Raw genomic sequence first — 20,807 nt, 5'->3', positions numbered from 1 at the left:
TTGGGAAACTTGTTGTTTAATAAGGATTTTGAGAGCCAGCTATAAATTTGATAGTGTTTTTAATCCGGAGTGTCTTTTTTATATTCATGATTTTTGTTAAAAAGAGCTTTTCTTGAATCTAATGTCTATGTGGAAAACTTAAAGATTTAAATGTCTGCTTACTAAGTGTAAGTATGACAGACTCTAAAGGTTTTATGTAAGAGCTGTAAAATCAATTTTAGTACATGGTTGGGTTTTGTTTTTTTTTTTTAATAATAGTAACAGTATAGATGATGTATAGGTATTTTGAGATTACATTGCTGTCAAAATTCCCAGCATCTGGATTGGGCTTGTTTTTTTTATGACCACTACAAAGATTTTTAACTGTATAGTGTTATAAATCAGAATTAAAGAGAATATAGCATCTTAAAACACAGAAACATACATTCAGTCTTCATATTTAAAAGGTTGAACCTTTGCACTCAGTAACAGTGTTGTAGATCTGGATGGCTATCTAGCCAGTGATGATCTTTTCAGCAGGTTCTGTATTCAGAAACATTGTGTTGAAAGAAGAATGCTGTGGCTGCAAGAATTTTAAGATTTAATTGAGAACTTAAAATGAAAAAACTGCGACGACAAAAAAGTGGAATAGGAAACTTTGCAGAAAATTGTTTCTAAAATATTTTTTAAAAACTCACTTTCCAGAGTAGTTTCAGTTTTATTTCAAGCTAATAATACTTCATATAATTATTATTATTACAGTAATTAAGAGTCTTCACCTCAGTCTTCTTCTATTCTCCTTCCCCTTTTTTTTCTTGATGTGCTCATGTATTTCTATCTTCTCAGTCATTGGTATAAAATACAATTCAAGTGGTTCAGGCTCCCGGAATGAGGCACATGTTATTTTGTGTTTATATCAGTAGTTTCAACAGTTTGAGCTTTATAACTTTGAATTATCTTGTTAAGATAATTTAAATTAGCTTTAAGTCAAGGTAACATGAAGATAATGACCTCTTATCTTTAGTTTGAATGATAAGATGTTCAGACTATTTAGTTAGGGGGAAAAAAATTGCTTTAATAATATTTTTATATTCAGTTCATCAGTTTGAAAATAGTCTGATTGGTTTCCTGTCTTCCTTTCAGGATGATGATCCAGAACCTCAAGTACTCACTGCAAATGCATCTAACATGGGTGACTTTTTGAGTGAGATGGAAGAGATAAAGCAACAACCAAACAATGTTCGAGTTAGTACCAATAAGTTGCAAAAAGATGTAGGACTGAATGAAAAAGCAAGGTATGTCATTGTCTGAGGACCATAGAATCTTTCTTTAGATGACTTCTTGCCAAGTAACATGTGGGTAACGTATCCATGCAGAGAGAAGTTTTATGAAGCTAAACTTCAGCAGCAGCAGCGGGAGCTTAAGCAGCTACAAGAAGAAAGAAGAAAACTGATGGAAATTCAAGAAAAAATTGAAGTGTTACAGAAAGCTTGTCCTGACCTTCAAGTAGGTAGACTTTCTTTGCTTTCTTTCGCTGTTGAAGAGTGAAACATTATTTTCACACCATTTTTCCCCATTAAAAACCTTGTTACTAATTGTGTTCTACATTAAGAATTTGGATTTCTCAAGCTAGAAAAGAGCTCCGGCTATCTAGTTCCATTGAAGTTTTGGCTCAAGGATTGTATCAAACTCTAGTTTCACTCTTCTTTGTCCTCAAAAATTGCAGTGTTAAAGTCTCCAAAATGGAGACTTCTATATTATTTTTAGTTTGGAATTTGTCTGTCTACTGTATCGGCTAGTCACTGCGTCTTCATTCTTATTAGTCATTTGCCAGTTCTGCTGCTGTCAGACAATCCTTTGTCTCATAAACATGATCAACACTTTCTGTATTCAAAATGAACTGCAGTACTGTATTTTTTTCATACTCTTTAAAGATGATTTTCTATGAAATGAGCAGTAAATGGTCAACATCATGCATCTACAACATTATACTATAATACATTAAAAACAATTTTTGTTTGTTTCTGACTAATCTTTGAAGTAAGTACTTAATGGATTTTAAAATCCAGGTTCTCAATGAATTACTAAATAATTCTGCTATCTGAAAAAGCCTGAATTGTGAATTTTAGAAAGTTGAGCTGTTCTGCCATTCTGCCTTTTCTTTCAGTCTGCTGGCCTGGGTAACAGTCCAGCAAATAGACAGACTTCACCAGCAGCCTCAACTCCAGCCATGAATGAGTGTAACACAGCTGGCAAGCCTTTACTTGAATTTGGTGAATCTGTACCAGTAGGCAATGAGGTATTTCATACTTGATATTCTGGTACTTTATGTGGAGGGAGGGAAAGGAAAAAAAAAAAAGTTCTAGGAAACTTAGACACATTATCTTAACTACTTCACATGGAGAGAGTGTAGTATGGTAGCCATGATAATGAAATATACGTAATTGATTTACTTCATTTCTGGAAAGAAGTAAATATTGATAGTGCTGTACTTTTCTTCATGCTCCTGGAATATGATTTTTTTTTCTCTACGTTGTAAGTGTAAGAGGTCAATAATGTGCATTTACAGCATTATATAATAATATATTTGATAAAAATGTTTCTTGACTAACCTTTGAAATGAGTTGTGGGATTAGAAAGTGTTCCATGAAACATGCGCTATTTGTCTTATTTAAAAAAGTAACTATCCTCATTTGTTTAATTACCTTTTTATATTTTAAAATGGCTCCTAAGATGGCTCCTTCTTGGATACATTTTTGTAGTGTGATTAATATCAGTCCCTGGACAAAAATGTCAGTATAGTATCAAAAAGTGAAATCATAAAGTTTTACTTGAGATTTTTTTGTTTGCTTATACTCTGATGCATTTCATTTTATTGGAAACAGTTATGGTCTGAGATGAGAAGACATGAAATTCTAAGAGAAGAATTGCGACGGAGAAGAAAACAACTTGAAGCTTTAATGGCTGAACATCAGAGGAGGAGAGAACTGGCAGAAACAATATCTACTGTTGCTGCATCAGTTAAAAGTGAGGGGTCAGAAGTTCAGCATACTCCCCAGCAGAGTAGGACAGAGAAGTAAGAACATGAGTCCCTCTTTGCTGTTGGTCAGTGAGTGCTTTTGTTGTTTTGTGACGTTTTGGTCTTGAGTTACTTCTCATTTTTGTCTGAGAATTGTCGGATGATGGTATTACAACGTTAGATGGATTTCTTGACTTCTAAAGCCAAGTTGGTAACATCCCAGTTCTGTAGGGTTGTTTTTTTTTTCCCACAGTGTATTTCTTCTCTTCACTAAAGAAGAGAGAGGAATACATGGAAAATGCCAAATGCATGGAGTATTGTTTCCTCATCTTTACAACATGTGTAGAGAGAGTAATTTTCCAAAACAGCATGATATTTTACTCAATAGTTCTGATACCAGAAGAGTACTAGTTTCATTTCTGTTAGATAAATGAATTTTGGTGCATCTTGATTAATTGGTGGACTTGTAATTGTCAAGAGATTGTTTTAATAGTTTGCTATAAACTTAAACAAACAAAACGTCTTTCCTAAACATGTCTCATTTTCAATGCTCAGTAGGACAATGGCTACCTGGGGAGGTTCTACGCAGTGTGCACTAGATGAAGAGGATGGAGATGAAGATGGTTATCTCTCTGATGGACTTGACCAGGCAGAAGAAGAGGAAGACGCGCCAAGTATGAATGACAGCTTTTCCGTTTATCCCAATAACCAAATACCAGAAAGTGTGTATTATCTTAAAGGAAATAAGGATAGGTAAGTGGCATTAATTTTTAATTTAATACTTGTGAGAGTGTTTTTGGAAGGGATGGAAAGACCATTGCACTAAATGCAAAGTACCCTACTAGATCAAAGTGAAATTTCTTTGTGTGCTAGTGAGATGTATACAGTGGCATTTTCTTGTCTTAGCCTCTGTAGCTACAATGTGTATGACAAATTTTGATTATTCTGTAATCCTGTGTTAAATATTTGCCTGCCATTCAGTTACTTTGTTGTGTTGTGTTATAGCTCCTCATGTTGTGTTTCAGTCAGCATAGCAGAAGATGACTTATGTGAATTTTATGCTGTCTCTTCAAAATCAATGATTCAGGAAATCATAATTAGTTTCCTCTGGTTTTTATTAAGGAAAAACAAACTTAATCAGTGCTAATGCATGAGACATTCTATTTGGAATTTTATGCTGCTTCTTACTATACATTTGTATTATGTTGATTGTTCTACATGCAACTGAAACATTGATGATTGAAGCATCCCTAACATGAAGGTCTGAAATGTCAGCTTTTGTTCTCATCCTTCCTTTCTGCTCCTTCCCTGCCTTAGGTGGAAAAATTGCCGTCCTCTTTCAGCAGATGGGAATTATCGGCCAATGTCTAAAACTAGGCAGCAGCAAAACATCAGTATGAGACGCCAGGAAAACTTTCGGTGGATATCTGAGCTTTCTTATGTGGAGGAAAAAGAACAGTGGCAAGAACAGATCAATCAGTTGAAGAAACAACTTGAATTTAGTGTTAGCATTTGCCAGACTTTAATGCAAGATCAGCAGGTAGGCATGAAGATCAGTTAACTCAGTGTTCTAACTCAGTATTTTCCTAAATTTTTCTAGCGATAACTTCTAATTTTGGTAATTTGGTCTTTGTTATTTGTTTTCTTTCCACAGACCCTCTCCTGTTTTCTGCAGACTTTGCTTGCAGGCCCATATAATATGATGCCCAATAATGTTGCTTCTTCACAAGTACATCTTATTATGCATCAGTTAAACCAGTGTTATACTCAACTGTCTTGGCAGCAGAATAATGTCCAAAGGTTTGTATTAGGATTTAGCTGTATAATTTGAAATGCTTCAGTATATGCCTTTGGTTTTTGGCAGATGACCTGGATAGATTCTGGATTCTAAATGTCATGGAAAGATGTTGGAAAAGCTTTGTCCTTGCTTAGGTTTTTCAGTCATGATTTGTACATAGTAATGCTCCATTTGTATGTACTGCTTACATCTTCTGAAAAAACAATCTTTTTAAAGTAAATAAATAAAAACAGTAGCAGTTTCATTTCATGGTATGAAATTTCAAGATCTTCATCTCTGTTTTGTGCTTGATAAGTGATATGTAGTTACCAGCCCTTTTTACATAATGTTTTAAAGTAATTTAGATGGCAGTTGCTGCAAATACTTTGCTTCTTCTGTTGTTTCCATTTAATTTTGTTTTCAAGCTGCTTACTTCTTGCTGAGTGACTTTTTTTTTTATCATTCTCACAAGCATGTTTAATTTCTGTGAACATGACCACAATGACAGATCTGTTGATTTTAAACTGTGTGTGTCTGTTGCTCAGGATTAAATAAGAGCTATTTTTTGACTGGCCAAATGAATTTCTTTATATATGTACTGAAAACGTAGTTTGTGTGTGTAAATGGTTACATGGACAGATGAAATACAAATCTCAAATTACTGAGTATAGATTTACAATTTTTTGTCAGCCTGAGCATTAAGGATGCACTTAGTGGCTATGGTTATCTAGTACCAGAATTGCTGTTGAGTCAAGGAATTTCAGTTTAAGAATTGTTCACATTACTACTTAGTGTAGTTAAGCTCTATTAATGAAGTTGTGGTTTTTTTTCTTGGCGTTGTCTGTACCATCCTGCTGGTTATTGTATTTCTATCAAGTTATTTTCTCTTGTGCTGTTTAAATTTTGAGGCACTCTTTTTCCTCCTTGTTTTCAAGATTGAAACAAATGCTAAATGATCTAATGCACCAGCAAGAACAACAGTGTCAAGAGAAGCCATCAAGAAAAGAGAGAGGCAGTAGTGCACCACCACCTCCATCTCCCGTTTTCTGTCCATTCAGCTTTCCTCCACCGCCTGTTAACCTGTTTAATATACCAGGATTTACTAATATTTCTTCATTTGCTCCAGGTGAGTATTACTGCAAGTGTGAAAAATAATGATTTTTTTTTTTAATTTCTATTCTCTCATTTAATGGAATTCTGTCTTGTCCTTCAGATTGAAATTGGAGTACTTGAAGTTAGTATTTAAATGAAAAGAAGTGTATATCCCTTTTGGTTAGGACTTGGAGTGCTTGTTTTGAAATATGGCAAATAGCAACGTGTTACTAATTTTTGTTTATATCAGAAATATTGAGTAATTACTGATTTGGATACAGTGTTCCTAATCTCATTACCAAATCTTTTATTGCTTAACTTGAAATGAGCAAATAATGTATTCTGCTGTGTCTTTAAAAAAAAAAAAAGGTGATTCCTAATTTGTCTTAAACAGTAATATACTTTATCCTTTTCAGAAAATCAGCATAATCTGAAAGCTACCAGCTATGTCTCTCAAATTTATTTTCTATTTTAGAATATATTTTAAATTACAGAATTACAGAATCTATGCAGAAGAGTAATTATGTTCAATTTGTTACTTCTATGAAGATTCTAAAGTTAAAGTAAGCGTTATATGTTCTTTGACCCTGTGAATACTTGCACAGTTGGAATTTTCCTGTGAACTTAATCACTGAAGAACTGGTAGTCTTCAGTCACACAGAACTCTGGGTTTTTTGTTTTCTTTTTAGGAACTTATAATTTTTACCTCACTTGTAGGAGTGAATATTCTTGAAATGTCTGTGGGGTTGTAGTGGTATGTGTAGTTTCCAGTGATGTTTGAAACCTGCATTGAAGATAAATTCTCATAATTGGCAGCCTTTTCAGGGCGAGAGTAGTTTTTTCTTATTTCCCCACCACATTTTTTTTGTTTCAGTGTTACATGGTGCCGCTCAGTATCTCAAACTTGACTTACAGTGTGTGGATAAATGATGTAGTAACTTATGGCATGCTTGTTTATTTTGTAGGTATAAACTACAATCCGGTGTTCCCTTCTGGCTTGGGAGATTTTGCACACAGTGGTTTCCCACAAAGCAGTGAGCAGCAGCAACATCCTTTAGATCATAATACTTCTGGAAAAACTGAGTATATGGCATTCCCCAAACCTTTTGAAAGCAGTTCCTCTAATGGAGCAGAAAACCAAAGGCATGTTTTGTCACAGTGCAACTCTCCTGTAATCACTATTGTTACACCTTGTTTCAGCCCCACAGGACTAGGGTTCTTTTTGGGAACTTATGTTTAAAGTAAGCTAACTTCAAGATGAGCTTTAATTTTGAAGCTTCAAGGTGTTTTTGTTTTTTTTTTCTTTTCATTTGTGTGTATTAAGTCATGTACTGTTTTAGGAATATTCCAACTTTAAATGTAGTGTTGCAGTATTCTGTGATATATTTTTGTCTGTGGAGGAAGGTTTCTGTTTTGAACTTGAGCAATCAAAATAACAAGAAGATGCAAATACTTCAAAGTGATTTTATTTTTGTAATGCTACTGTAGATAGTAATGAATATTGTTTAGAGAGTGTTTTGTCTTATAATACTACTTGAGTGTACTCAAGGTACATAACTATATTCAGGTTGCAGTCAGTCAGAAATGTGAATTTCTTCAGATGTCTTCATTTTTCCATTTGGAAGGAACTTGCTACATGTTTTTTAAATGTCAGTGTTCAGCTGATGACTGAGTAACTAGGGCAGATATCTTACACTACAGATGAAACTATTTGATTGTGTGGTAATACCTGCTGCTTCTGTCTGAGAAGGCAGGTTGTAATATGTTGTGTTATTTTTTTCCTTTTGATAGAAGGAGTCATAGGCAACCTGAAGATGAAGTGGAAAAAAGATCAACTTGGCTTAATGATAGCCAGGAAGTGAAAAAAGATGATCAGTCTCAACTGAAAGCAGGCTTTCCAGTTTCAGTTCAGAGCATTTCTTCGGGTCATAAAAATCAGTCTGATATGAGCAGGAGAAGAAACTTTGATGAAGAGTCTTTGGAGAGTTTTAGTAGTATGCCTGATCCAGTTGACCCAACTACTGTGACAAAGACATTTAAATCTAGGAAAGCTTCAGCTCAAGCAAGCTTGGCATCAAAAGATAAAACACCCAAATCAAAGAATAAGAGGAAGAGTTCTTCTCAGCTGAAAGGCAGAATTAAGAATACTGGTAGGTTGCAAATAATCTTATATGCTGTGGCAAACTGAACATGGATTATAGTCACTGCATTCCAGAGAATTTACTATCCATAAGTGGTATTTATAATGAGTTCTTGAAATACATGTTACTGAAATAGGAATTCATTTTCGTGACACAATTACAGTAAAGTTTTTGAGTATTTCAGCAAATAAAACCATAAATTATTAGGAATCCTGATTTGAGTGCATAAGTGGGTACAGATGCAATAAGAGGTGAGGTGCCTTCCTCTTCATTAAGTCTTCATGTTCTGACTGGATGACTTACTGAGGGAGGTATTTCAGTAAAATACGGAATCAGCCTAGAATGAGAGGGACACTACTAACATACATATTACTGCTGCAGTCATTGAGAATTTAGTGCTGCTGTATCACCTCAACAAACAAGGAAAATCTGAAAGATAATTGTTTTTTCATCTTGAAATTGCCCTTGAACCTATGTATGGAAGTAAGAAGACTCTTTGTAATTTCCCTTTCCACTTCTTCCCCTAAGGTTATGACAGTGCGAGTGCTTCTAGTGTGTGTGAACCCTACAAAAGCACTAAAGGTAAACACTCTGAGGATGTTGTTCATGCAAAGGTGTTCAGCAAGAAGAATCGGGAACAACTGGAAAAAATAATCAAATACAGTAGATCTACTGAAATGTCTTCAGGTATTTTCTGAATTTCAGTAATTGTTGTTGTGTAAACTTTGTGTAACTATAATTAGTTATGACTTTATTGCTTAAAAGTAGTATATTCTGACAAGACAGCAATGATACACTTTAGCATATGTGGATTGTGCTTTTTAATTTCTAAGGTTACAGTAAACGTAAATGCATGTGATGTTTGAGTACTGACTGATGTTGTGTGTTTTCTGTAGATTGGGTACTTGATTAAAATATTTAGAAACAAGCTTTAACTTAAGACAGACAAAATCCTAGTTGATCAAAAATATTTCTTATTTGTTGGCATTTCTATGAACAGCAGATGAAACTGTTTACCATTTTAATGACATCTGGTACTGCATGCTTGTTTTCTTTGTGCTTAAAGAAGCTTGATCAAGTATCATTCAAATTAAATCATATCATGTAAACCCTTACATTTTTGCCATCTGCACTGCTTTTCTCGCATCCGTGTCATAAAAATACTCTTTTGTCTTTTTAGATTCTGCCAGTACCTTGTTTGAATCATGCAGATATTTTAGTCGTAGTAGCATGATGTACAGCTTTGTCAATGTGACTGTGTCCACGCTGAGAGCTGTTTATTAGTGTTTATTATATAAACTTTGCTGTTAAGTTTTCACAATAAGCAGCGATGTGGTTTGGATGATTAAGCAGTCTTCCTCCTGCTGTTTTGTATAGACCCTGTCTTAATTTCTGGTGCGCGTTTTTGTGTTTATCACTGTCTATCCCCACTTTCCTACAGCACATGCTAGGAGAATTCTGCAGCAGTCTAACAGAAATGCATGCATTGAAGCACCAGGTAATGCATTCATTGCTTAGCTTCAACAATGTCCTATTATTCTCCCCTGCTGCCTCCTGCCTCCCTTAGCTTTGGTCCTGTTGCTCAGACTGTTTAGCAGATGTTCAAAACTAGCACAATTGCAACAGCTTCTCTATAAATGAAGCAAGAGGGGCTACTTGTAATAAGCATGGAATGCAACAACACAAGCTGCCTTGAATTATAGTTGCAGATAACATGTCTGTCGTGTTCGCAGTCAGTCAAAATTATGCATGGAAAATAGGGTCTATGACAAAAAGTAATTTAAGTAGGCATTTGTAATCTGTAGTTACAATTTAGTAATGGGCAAGGGGAGCAATCTTTAGTGTTTTATTACAGACTGAAAAAGCCTGCCTCTGTGGCTAAAGCTGGTATACTATTGGTAGATAATCAAATTTTACAGTAAAATTTTCTGTACTGCTGATAATTTAATTAACTTGAATACTAACAAATGTGCATCTGTTAAACTCTGAGTTTTCCAAATTTTAACTTTGTTTTTCCATTCAACACTTGCCAAAGTATGTTTGTATTAACAGAAGAGTTTTGTGTGTGTGTGTGTGTGTGTGTGTGTATATATAAGGATGATACTTTCAATTCTTAAAGGAATTTGAGACTTCGTAGGAATTAGAGCTTACTAGAACATTGTGTTCTTGTGAACTTGGTGCTTAGAGGTAACAGGTTTTGTATAAATATCAGAAGTGCATGGAAATATAAGATTTATGTGTGGGAGGTGTGGGAAGATTGAGACCTTTGTATTTCTTAATTGAAATGCTTTCAAAGCCTGTGTTCAGCACTGAATACCTTTCAGAATTGAAAGCAACATCGTGGTGTGTGCAATATTCTATTCAATAAGGAATTCTTTCTTAAGATACTGTTTGGAACTGTCAGAACAAAGCGTGATTGATACACATACTGTATGTTTCATACTTACAGGATTTCAGAATTATTTTGTTATGTTCAAGTCCTTATTGCCTTTAGGAGATGTGTAAGCTTTAGGAAAGTATCTGTGTAACAGAGATTTAATTCTCTTATATAACAAGCAGGCTTTTTTCAACTAGACTAGTGTCAAGAAATGATCTTTTGATGATTTTTTTTTATTATTATTCCTTGCAGAAACTGGTAGTGATCTTTCTATGTTTGAAGCTTTGCGGGACACAATTTATTCTGAAGTCGCAACTCTTATTTCTCAAAATGAGTCTCGGCCCCACTTTCTTATTGAACTTTTCCATGAGCTACAGCTGCTAAACACAGATTACCTAAGACAAAGGGCCCTATATGCTTTACAGGTATGCACAAACTTTAGAATCTTGTGTATCAATTGAAGAAATTGTTGATGTTCTTTTTACAGTACAGTTATTTTTTTCAGGATATAGTGACCAGACATTTATCTGAGAACAACGAGAAAGGGAAATGTATAAAATCTCTAAATACTGCAACATGGATAGCATCAAACTCTGAACTCACTCCCAGTGAAAGTCTTGCTTCTACAGATGATGTAAGCTTTCATTTCAGAAGCTAGTGCACTGTCAGCTTTTCCTGTTTTCAATTTATGTACCAAAATATTCATAGTGGTGACTGTAATTGTCAAAAATTTGTAAAAGCCTTTTGCATGGTAGAATTCTTTACACTAAAAATCACTGATGTGTAAGGGAGTAACATAACATGGAGAACAATATGGACAGTATAAATTGAAAACTGATTTTCAAAAATAGCCAATATCTTGTGAATAAGGTCAGGGCGAGTACTGATTACAAGGTTCCTAATGAATTTATTATTTTTGTTTAAAAAACTAATAAGACCTTCACCTAGTTTCCTATTTGCTTATAGTTGAAGTATTTGAAAAAAACATGCTAGAATTACCTGTTTTCAGGAGATAAGACAGCCTGGTGACAAGCCCTTAATATCTCAGCATGTGGCTAAAAAAGTTGCTGGCTCATTCTCACATCTGTGAGAGTATGGTGCATCTCTGCTTTTACTCAGCTGATGAATATTTTTTTTAGGAAACGTTTGACAAGAACTTCCCTACAGAAGCATGTCAGGACTGTGAACAAAATGATGCAGACAATGGGAGCACTATGTCTACATCTTCACATTTTGAACCCTTTGCCACTGATGACCTTGGTAAGAATTGTGTGATTTATATCACAAGTATTATCCCTTCACCTGCTCTCCAGAAATGACTACATTCATCTACTCGAATAGTGTACTTTCATGATCTAATATGTAACCACAGGTTTTAATGCAGCATTTTGAGCAATTAGACACTTGATGAAAGTGTGTGTAAAAGAACATAATAGCAACTGTAGTTGTGTAAATTTCAAAACCTACAGCTTTAAATTTTTATTGTTGTATTCTTGTCTATCCTTTGAAAACTTTTTATTTAGATTAAAAGATGTTTTTATTCTAAATATAGGCAACACAGTGATTCACTTAGATCAAGCTTTGGCTAGGATGAGGGAATATGAGCGTATGAAAATTGAAGCTGAAAGTACCCTTGGCTCTGAGGGCTGCTCTAGTAATTTTCAGGGTGCTACTGCTGCTAAATTAGAAGGTATGCACATATATACATATTTTACTTAGTTTTAGAGAATAATTATTCTAAATATCAAGAGTAATTTAATTGGCTGAATTGTTCTCTTCTTCCTTCATATTGAAAACAAAGTTTTGTAGGTTCTTAATGTACTTGAGTAAATATGATTTATTCTAAGAGGAAAATATATATTTTTGAAATTGATATTTCTTTAATAGTAATGTTAAATGACTTAGATGTGTACACTTTTTTTTTTAATGAGGTCCCAGCACGAGTGAATGTCTTTCTGTGCCACAGTCAAGTGAAGTTTCTGCTGTCCCATGTCCTCGCATAGACACTCAGCAGCTTGACCGGCAGATTAAAGCAATTATGAAAGAGGTCATTCCTTTCCTGAAAGTAAGAACTATTTTCAGTAGTGTGTACTAGAAAAACAGGAAGAGGAGCTGCACACTTGCATAGAATACTGTTGTTCATATTGAATTAGTAGAAAATGTGATAGCCTTTCCATGTTTTAAGACAATAAAAGTAGCTTTCAAATGTTAGTATTTTGTCTAGTGTGTTCTAAAGCAGGTATCTTTGCTTCCATTTTGTACCTATATGGATATATTTCAGTTTTTGAAAGGCAGGACCAAAATATTGGATTTATATTTGAACGAGTTTATTAAAAAAATTAAAGTTGTTACTATTAGGATATATGGTTACCGTCAAATATCTTTCAAATTTCCACTTCTGTATAAAATTGTATACATTTCTGTATACAACATTTTATACACTTCTGTATAAACACTCATATCTTAGCAACAGCTGCCAATATATACTGAGTTGCAGACATTGCTGAGAAGGAAATAAGGATTAAATACTCCAGTGAAGGAAATGGTAAGGCTTCTCGATTGCGCAGGGCTGGTGGACTTTTGTCTCATGAGCAGAGATTTTTGTTTGTAGCTAACCCAATTGAATAGAAATATTTGAAAATGTATTTCTGAAATACTTACTCAGGAGAACTGAGGTAATTTTAACTCAGTCTGTTGCATATGATGTGACTTGAGATACTTTTGAGAAACAGCTAAGTTGTTGATTTTCATCTTTTTGGTGTTTAAAATATCTCGGTATTTGAGATGATTAACTTCTTAAAGTGTTAACAAAGCTCATTCTGTAATACTTTTTTAGGAACATATGGATGAAGTATGTTCTTCTCAATTACTGACATCAGTAAGACGTATGGTCTTGACTCTTACACAACAGAATGATGAAAGTAAAGAATTTGTCAAGTTCTTTCATAAGCAACTTGGCAGTATTCTTCAGGTTAGTAATTTTTAGTTGGCATTTATGGTACCAAATTGTTTAAACAAGATTACAAACTATTATGTACTTAACTGATTTTTAACAGTATGACAGTGTTTGAGGCATGAAAGCTTGTTTTGGAAACTGAAGATTTATTTCTTTTCACAGGATTCCCTGGCAAAATTTGCTGGTAGAAAATTAAAAGATTGTGGGGAAGATCTTCTTGTGGAGATTTCTGAAGTATTGTTTAATGAATTAGCCTTTTTTAAACTCATGCAAGACTTGGACAGTAACAGTATTTCTGTGAAGCAGAGGTGTAAACGCAAAATAGAAACTACTGAAGAGATACAATCTTATGCTAAAGAGGTTTGTCTTCTTTCTTTCTTTCTTTTTTTTAGCTTGGCTTTTCTAAGTTTCTTAAGTATCTGTTTCCCAGACTTTATATATGAGGAGTGGTGTTTGTTTGCTTTAACAAACCATTTCTGTGTAGTCATAGTATTGATTGTGTAGAAACATGAACTGTTTTCCTCTTTAAGGGAGATTTCCTGTGTTATAGTTTACTGTCTGCCACATAAGTTTAACTGTGTAGACTTTGATTCAAGGGAAATGGTATATGTGTGCATCCAGCCATGGGATAGTATTAACATCTGTCATCAAGTAGTCAAATTTAAGTATTTTAGCATATGAATGTACCACATCTCTCCATCTCTTCCTACAGCTTCCCTTGGAGTAGTTTAGTCAGCAAGCGTCTTTTCATAACATCTGTTCTAGCTTGGTAGTCATGAAACAGTTGACTTGTTGGCATATATAGGAAGTATGACTATCTAGAATTAGTGTAAAATTTGTCTTCAGAAACACATGAGAAGATGCAGAATATGAGTGTATATTCTGCACTAACAATGCTGGTTTTGGTTGTTTTTCCCCACTTCAGTACTGTAAAGATGTGTTGGCATTTCTTAATTGCAGTATTGCAGTTTTTAGGAACTCATTTTTAGTTATGAGAACTGTTCACAAAGGAAGCACTAAAACAGATCATGTTCATGTAGCTCTTAATTAAATCAGTATCTCAGTGTTTTTTATTGCGTAATATAGTTATGACTTAAGTGTCCTTTCAGTCTTCTTTTAGAAACACAAATAAAAATCCCTCAAGTCGACAGAAGTTAATGTGAATCTGCCATGAGCTTTGAAGTCCAAGTAGCTTAAAGCATAGCATCAGCTAAACTTAAGTATACCTCAACTTAGACATACTAGTACTGTACCTACTAGGAGATTGGCTTCTTTAAGGAAGTCTATAAGAGATGCTCTGAATCCAGAGGGATTTGGGAATGATTTCCTATGTTATGTGGATTATTTCTTTGTTACATGAAGCACTGGTTTACCCCATACCATAAGAATGCATGGAGGCAACTTAGATCTGGCATTTCTTTTATTCTCCTGAATTGGGATTATGGTCAGTGCTTGTGTTGCTGCTGAAGTGTAAGTTCAGATTCAGTGGAGCCAGAGGTGAGCCAGAACTGGCAGGTCCTGGCTGTTCCGCACAGATCCATGTAAATACCTCTATATAGCTATTCAGAGTTTTCAGATCCAGGATCCTGAGGCACATCTGGTTTTGCTCTATTTTGTGGCTGTCTTGAGTCCTGCAAAGTAACTGGTTTTAGATTCGATGCTTAAAAATATAGCTGGCTGTCTTGATCAGAGCTGGCATATTTAATTCCATAGCTTAATTATGATTTAACCACAGACTGGAGAAACAGCATGTATAAGCATTCTTTTTTTTATTATTTTTTATTTTTAAAAAGACCAAGCATGCTTATAATGTTTTGTGACACTTAAATTATGAAGATGTCTATGTAAACATCTCATAATACAGAATTCCTTGTTGCTTTCCACTGTTTTGACATAGCAGTTCTTGGTAAGACTGGCATTTCTGGTAGCCTTCCAGGAAGCTTTAGTTTGGTTCAGTATTTTTCTGAGTTACTTCAATCTAGAATTGAAGACAGTTTGTATTTCTTCTAGGCAAAAAAAGGTCTCCAAGTGGATGTTTGTTCATCTACTGAAGATATCGATGAGGACAAAGTATGTTTATGCTTCTCATCTGTGTTTTATTCCTCAGATAATTTCACAGTTCACTTAGTGTTTTCTATCATACAAATCCAGTAGCTATAAGCAAACAATTTCTTAGTGTTTATGAATTTATAAAATATCTTGGTTTTTATCTTCTTTATGATATTTTCAGTGGTTTACTTCATTGAAGTAAATGAACTTTCTTTTTTTAATTGAGTTGACAGTATGGAAAATGACTACAAAAAAAAAATCTGCTTTCACCAGTTACTCTATTGTATGCCTTAGTAAGCATAACTTGTATATTGTCTCCTTAGTTATTGCCAGTGTAAAGACTGATGCATTTCTTATAAAATATTATCTTTTTATCTTTCAACAAGTGTATTGAGATCAATAAAGACAGATAAGCATCTTTAATACTGCTAATTGGTGAACTTTTGTGTAGAATGAGTTTTACTTTAAAAGTGATAGTTTGAGTCTAAAAAGAACAAAGTTAATATTGAATGCTGTGCAATTGGAGTGATTTGTGTTACGTCCTTATTAGCTTTAGGCTAGGAGTTTTCTTTATTAGTATTCTTTTTTCTATATTATAAAACAGCTATGAAAGTTTTCTTTTTTCTTTTTTAATAGGATTTGATCTGGGGCTGTTCCCCCTATTCTCACTCAAAGCATTGAGAATTTAGTTATTCCTTTATTCTTTAAGTAGCAAGGACAGTGAGCAGAGATGGTTCTTAACTATTTGTAACAACAAGCATTTTCTTTTTTTAATCTTGCAAGTAATTTTTTCACCTCAAAGAGGAAGGAGATGTTCTGCCTTAGGGCACAGAGTAGTTGAGGTACTGAGTGGCCTGTATGTTCTCCAAGTTAACAAACGTTAGGAGCTAAAATATTTTCTTTTTTTCTTTGTTTCAAAAATCACTTAAAGTCATTGTGTATGGGGAAAGGGGTTGCATTTCAGATTTGTATCCAACCAAGGATAAGATATAGGTGATGTATGAAGTAGTGTTGAAAGCACAGAATCATAGAAACACCCGAGACTGGAAATCGCTAGTTACATGGGAGAAGAGGCTGACTCCCACCTCTCCACAGCCTCACTTCAGGTAGTTGTAGAGAGCAATAAGGTCTTCCCTAAGCCTTCTCTTCTCCAAACTGAATATAGGTACATATATAGACTTTTTGGGCATAGGGTGAGTGATTTCTTCTAGAGCTTAGAGCTTTTGTGATACTACTTTGTAAGGAAAATTGGAAATCTGTGTATCATTGTTTTTGTTTGCTTCCATGCAAAAGATTCCTGCAAGATTTGGAGCAAAACTTCAAGCTTTTCTTGGGATTTATATAGAATTTTCTCACTCAAGATATCTAAATATCATTCAGCAGAGGAACTGCTGAGTAGCTGTCAAAGAAATGAGAAAGAGTAGTTAGGAATATTCGTAACGTCTTCTAGAGACCCTTTAGTAGTGGAGGAAAATCAGTAGAAGGGAACAATGCCAGTATTTCTTACTTCTTCTTTTTAATGACTGAAAGAAAAATGTTTAAGACTAGTTCATTGATATGAGCCTTTTCTGATTATTCAGTTGCGTCCTTTCTGGCTGTGTCTGAAGTGTGTGGTCTGTCATAGTATGATCTGATGCTGTTTCTGAAGTAGCTTTGTGATACTTGTTTTATGGGTATCTGTCCTTAAACATTAGCTTTTAGTCGGTAGATTTTTTTATTTTTGAGGGGAAAAAGAGATTGCTCTTTAGGGTGGGAACCATAACTTAATCTTTAGATAAACAAACATGAAATTGCACAGTATTCCTTGTTTTCCTAGGATAAGGATGAGACTGAAACTGTCAAACCAGTACAGGGCTTAGAAACGTATGATGGTAATGAAGTTCCTGAAAGTATCAAGTCTGATGCTTCTGACCAAGAGGAAGATGAAGGAAGTGAGAGTGGCCCACTGGCAATAAGTAAGTGTTTTCTATGGCTCATTATTCAGTGCTTTTACCACAGTTTTAACCAACTAATTTTACAACAGAATTTTTGTTAACAGCTTCTTAGTAACAGCTTCTTTCACAAGTTTTCTAGACAGATCTCTTCCAATAGAAATTCTCCGGTACTGTATTTACTAATACCTTGTTAAGAGTTAGGTGTTTCAACTAGAGGAGCTTTTGCTCTTTGTAATTAGTAGATCTGAGGACAACAGCTCGTGGTTTGGTGGTTTGGTTTTCCTTTATATTTCTATCCTTCACAAAAATTTGTTTAATAGCTGAGATATTTCACATTAACACAGTAGAAAGTGATTTTTTGACAACACAGCTTATGCAGATCATTTGGGTCTTTAAAGTATATCATCACTATAATAATATCAAAGAATACTTTGAAATAAGAACTAATCAGTGTAGTAAATCTCAAAATGGATTTGGATTTGCAGCCATCTTGCTCTGTCAGATATATCAGTGAGAGTTCTTATTTAGAAAATTGAACAAGGTAGATCAATATGTAATTACAGTATGAAGATGGTTTTATGTTTATTTACCTCTAGGTTTATCAAAAGCAGAAACCCAAGCTCTCACTAATTATGGCAGTGGAGAAGATGAGAATGAAGATGAAGAAATAGAATTTGAGGAGGGACCTGTTGATGTGCAGACATCATTACAAGCGAGCAATGAAACAGCAACTGAAAATGAACAGGTATCGCCAGAGTTGTAAACACAGAAGAAACCTAAGCCATTGCATAACTTTTCAGAAAAGTATCTTCATATAAATCCTTTTTCTTGTTGCACTGTTTTCATATTAGTGTTTCATATGGATGTATTTCATATGTAAATACTTGTAGCATATACTTGCATGTGAATACTGTGAAATATGTGTACGTATTTAATACCAGTTAAGACAAAAACATAGAACAGGTGTTTCTAGCAAAGAAGAGTGCATTAGACAATAAACTATGATAATTGATCAGTAGAATTTGTTCTAAATCATTTTCACCTTCCCCAATAGACTTCAAGCCAGGAACTGAGTAAGACAAAAGGCAATGATATTTTGTCATCTGAACAACAATCTGTTAATGTTAAAGGTAAGACGAGTATGAAGCTTAAGATTAACACTTCTGTATGAATTTGCATACTCTGAGAATTATCTCAGACAGTGTCTGATATATGGAACTAAAAGGAAGATGATGAAACTTGCATGAATTTACTGGGCTGTTAGGTTGGTTTTTTTTATGGAACAATGTCATTTAAGTAGATATGTCTGTGTTGATATAGACACAGTAAACCTTCTGAAGAGGAAGCCTGAAGTAATCTAAGTACATAAGTGTGTAACATTTGATGTTTGACATTAGCATGAATTTCAGATAATTGCAGCCACTGACACGCAATTGTAGTTGAGTAATTTGTCTGTTATAGTATTTTGATGTTTGGATTTGTCTGGTGCTGGCTTTTTCCCTCATTCTACCATTTACTAGCAGTTGAAATAATTTTATAGTTTAAAGATTTATACTGAGATGTAGCTGATTAAGAACTAAAAAATTATTTTCTGTCAAGACCATTGCCACCAAGTTGTATGGATGTTGCTTCTAACTGTTGATACTGCCTCCTTTCCCTCTGTCTTGCTGTTGAAAATACTAGTATGGTTTGCTTTCATTGCTCATCTGTAGCTATGAATCATGATTTAAGGAAAAATGTGATCTTGTATGCTCAGACTATTTTACTGTCTCTAAACATTAAAAATAAAACTTAAAATTTTAACTTAATTGTGGCTTTAGGTGAACAAGATGCAGCTACAATTTTACCTCATTACCTCAATGTGGTGGAGAACACACCACCGTTAGCAGTGAATACTCCAGAATCGTTTATAACAGCCAGTATGAAAGCAGAAGAATCAAGCTCATCTTTACCAGAAAATGAAACACAAATGCTAGATGCAGCATGTGTAGTAAACAAATCCTCTGCTGGAAGTTCAGAAAGCTCCATGGCTGGCAGTCCTGACACAGAGTCGCCTGTGTTAGTGAATGAATATGTGAGTATATTTCAGTTGACATGCATCTAAAAGAACTTTTTTTTTCATTATTCAGTATTATTTGTAGTTTTCAGTCTTGTACATTTTTCATGTACAAATTTAATGTGTGTGTTTCTGTTTGATGCACTACTTAAAGTGTTTAAAAATCTTTATTTTGAGTAAAAATAAAACAGTGGCACTAAATGTCACTGTTTTTATTAACAGGAAGCTGGTTCTGGAAATAGTCAAAAATCTGATGAGGATGACTTTGTGAAAGTTGAAGACCTGCCCCTTAAACTTGCAGTCTATTCAGAGGTATTTTGCTGAGTTTTGTTGGATTATGATTTAGAAGTGTGTGCCCTATATTATCTTACTTATCAGGACAGCAAAAAGAATTAGGCAGAACTGAGTTTTGTTTTATCTGTTATAAAGGCAGATTTACTGAAGAAAATAGCATCAGAGGCCCAAACCAACAGCTTGTCAGATGAATTATTGGATGGAGGTGGGCAGCAAGATCGAGAATTAGTTGGAGATGCCCAGACTCTGAAAGAACCAGGTAAGGATTATGTTCTAAATCATCTCCACGTGTTGGGAAAACATTCTGAACACCGTTAGAGTTTACATATCTTGTTATCACTGACTAAAAATAGAAATCACTGTGGTTCTGATAGAGTACTTTTTTTATCATTACACATTGGAAAACAATCTATAAACAAAATCTAATGAAGATTTTGCCTTCATTGTCCCTCATATTCATTCCTGTTAGATTCTTTGACTAAACATCATAAAAGTTAACATTTAAATTGTATAGTGTAACTGAAATGTTTTAAAACTTGTAAATCAACATTTAAATTTCTTGTTATAAGCTCGGTTTTAATATTTTACATTTTAATTGCTAGTGTCTAATTCAGTAATGCTCAATATAACTTGTTGGCAGATTGTTCACTGTTTTTTGTAATGCAGAACTTCTACTGAGTTTACAGAATAGCAGAATTTCTCTTTGGGTAAAATAAAATGATTTCTGTTATAAGGAATACTGCAAGTTAGAAAAACTCTTATTTTCATTGTCATTTTCATGAAACTACTTCTGCAACTACAAAAACTTTATGGTAATACAAGTCAATTTATTTATAGTTTAATGTGATACTGATATTGTGAAATGTTATGGTATTGTTGCAATTACCAGAGGTGAGATGGTTGGTGATTTATGGATACCTGATGCAAGTCTCAGAAAAGAGTCAAATATTTGCCTAGCCAGTTTATTATTATAAAAGTTTTGGTTATGTAGAGCTGGGGATGGGAAGTGGGTTGAAGAAAACAATAATAAAAAGATTAGAAAATAAAAGCAAGGGTTTGGTATAGGAATGCAGAGATAGTTAACACCACAATGTCACAATGTTCCATGAGTCTGATCAGCTGCAGTAGAGGGT

The 20,807-nt window shown here is 34.2% G+C and overlaps 1 protein-coding gene across 16 annotated transcripts in view; it reads left to right on the top strand.

Annotated features, from left to right (window-relative positions):
• Positions 1 to 20,807, top strand: part of PCM1 (pericentriolar material 1) — a 38,165-nt gene that overhangs the window by 16,296 nt on the left and 1,062 nt on the right. For 6 of the 16 annotated variants that reach the window (XM_031588655.2, XM_031588653.2, XM_090139360.1 and 3 more), the window contains 26 exons: positions 1,123 to 1,274; positions 1,356 to 1,485; positions 2,147 to 2,278; positions 2,865 to 3,055; positions 3,554 to 3,751; positions 4,316 to 4,538; positions 4,653 to 4,798; positions 5,711 to 5,901; positions 6,833 to 7,010; positions 7,659 to 8,017; positions 8,537 to 8,695; positions 9,450 to 9,506; positions 10,638 to 10,810; positions 10,891 to 11,019; positions 11,525 to 11,645; positions 11,938 to 12,075; positions 12,317 to 12,450; positions 13,222 to 13,356; positions 13,504 to 13,701; positions 15,352 to 15,411; positions 17,207 to 17,345; positions 17,921 to 18,069; positions 18,379 to 18,454; positions 19,145 to 19,398; positions 19,603 to 19,692; positions 19,810 to 19,933. In XM_031588655.2, the coding sequence (XP_031444515.2) occupies positions 1,123 to 1,274; positions 1,356 to 1,485; positions 2,147 to 2,278; positions 2,865 to 3,055; positions 3,554 to 3,751; positions 4,316 to 4,538; positions 4,653 to 4,798; positions 5,711 to 5,901; positions 6,833 to 7,010; positions 7,659 to 8,017; positions 8,537 to 8,695; positions 9,450 to 9,506; positions 10,638 to 10,810; positions 10,891 to 11,019; positions 11,525 to 11,645; positions 11,938 to 12,075; positions 12,317 to 12,450; positions 13,222 to 13,356; positions 13,504 to 13,701; positions 15,352 to 15,411; positions 17,207 to 17,345; positions 17,921 to 18,069; positions 18,379 to 18,454; positions 19,145 to 19,398; positions 19,603 to 19,692; positions 19,810 to 19,933 (4,036 nt within the window). The remainder of the gene's footprint in view (positions 1 to 1,122; positions 1,275 to 1,355; positions 1,486 to 2,146; positions 2,279 to 2,864; positions 3,056 to 3,553; positions 3,752 to 4,315; positions 4,539 to 4,652; positions 4,799 to 5,710; positions 5,902 to 6,832; positions 7,011 to 7,658; positions 8,018 to 8,536; positions 8,696 to 9,449; positions 9,507 to 10,637; positions 10,811 to 10,890; positions 11,020 to 11,524; positions 11,646 to 11,937; positions 12,076 to 12,316; positions 12,451 to 13,221; positions 13,357 to 13,503; positions 13,702 to 15,351; positions 15,412 to 17,206; positions 17,346 to 17,920; positions 18,070 to 18,378; positions 18,455 to 19,144; positions 19,399 to 19,602; positions 19,693 to 19,809; positions 19,934 to 20,807) is intronic. The other 10 variants (XM_090139368.1, XM_090139362.1, XM_090139372.1 and 7 more) reach the window with 8 other exon arrangements.

Source organism: Phasianus colchicus, chromosome 4 (assembly GCF_987193195.1).
Source record: "Phasianus colchicus chromosome 4, bPhaCol1.hap1.1, whole genome shotgun sequence".
In the NCBI taxonomy this organism is placed as follows: Eukaryota; Metazoa; Chordata; class Aves; order Galliformes; family Phasianidae; genus Phasianus; species Phasianus colchicus.
This window is presented reverse-complemented; position numbering and strand designations above follow the sequence as displayed.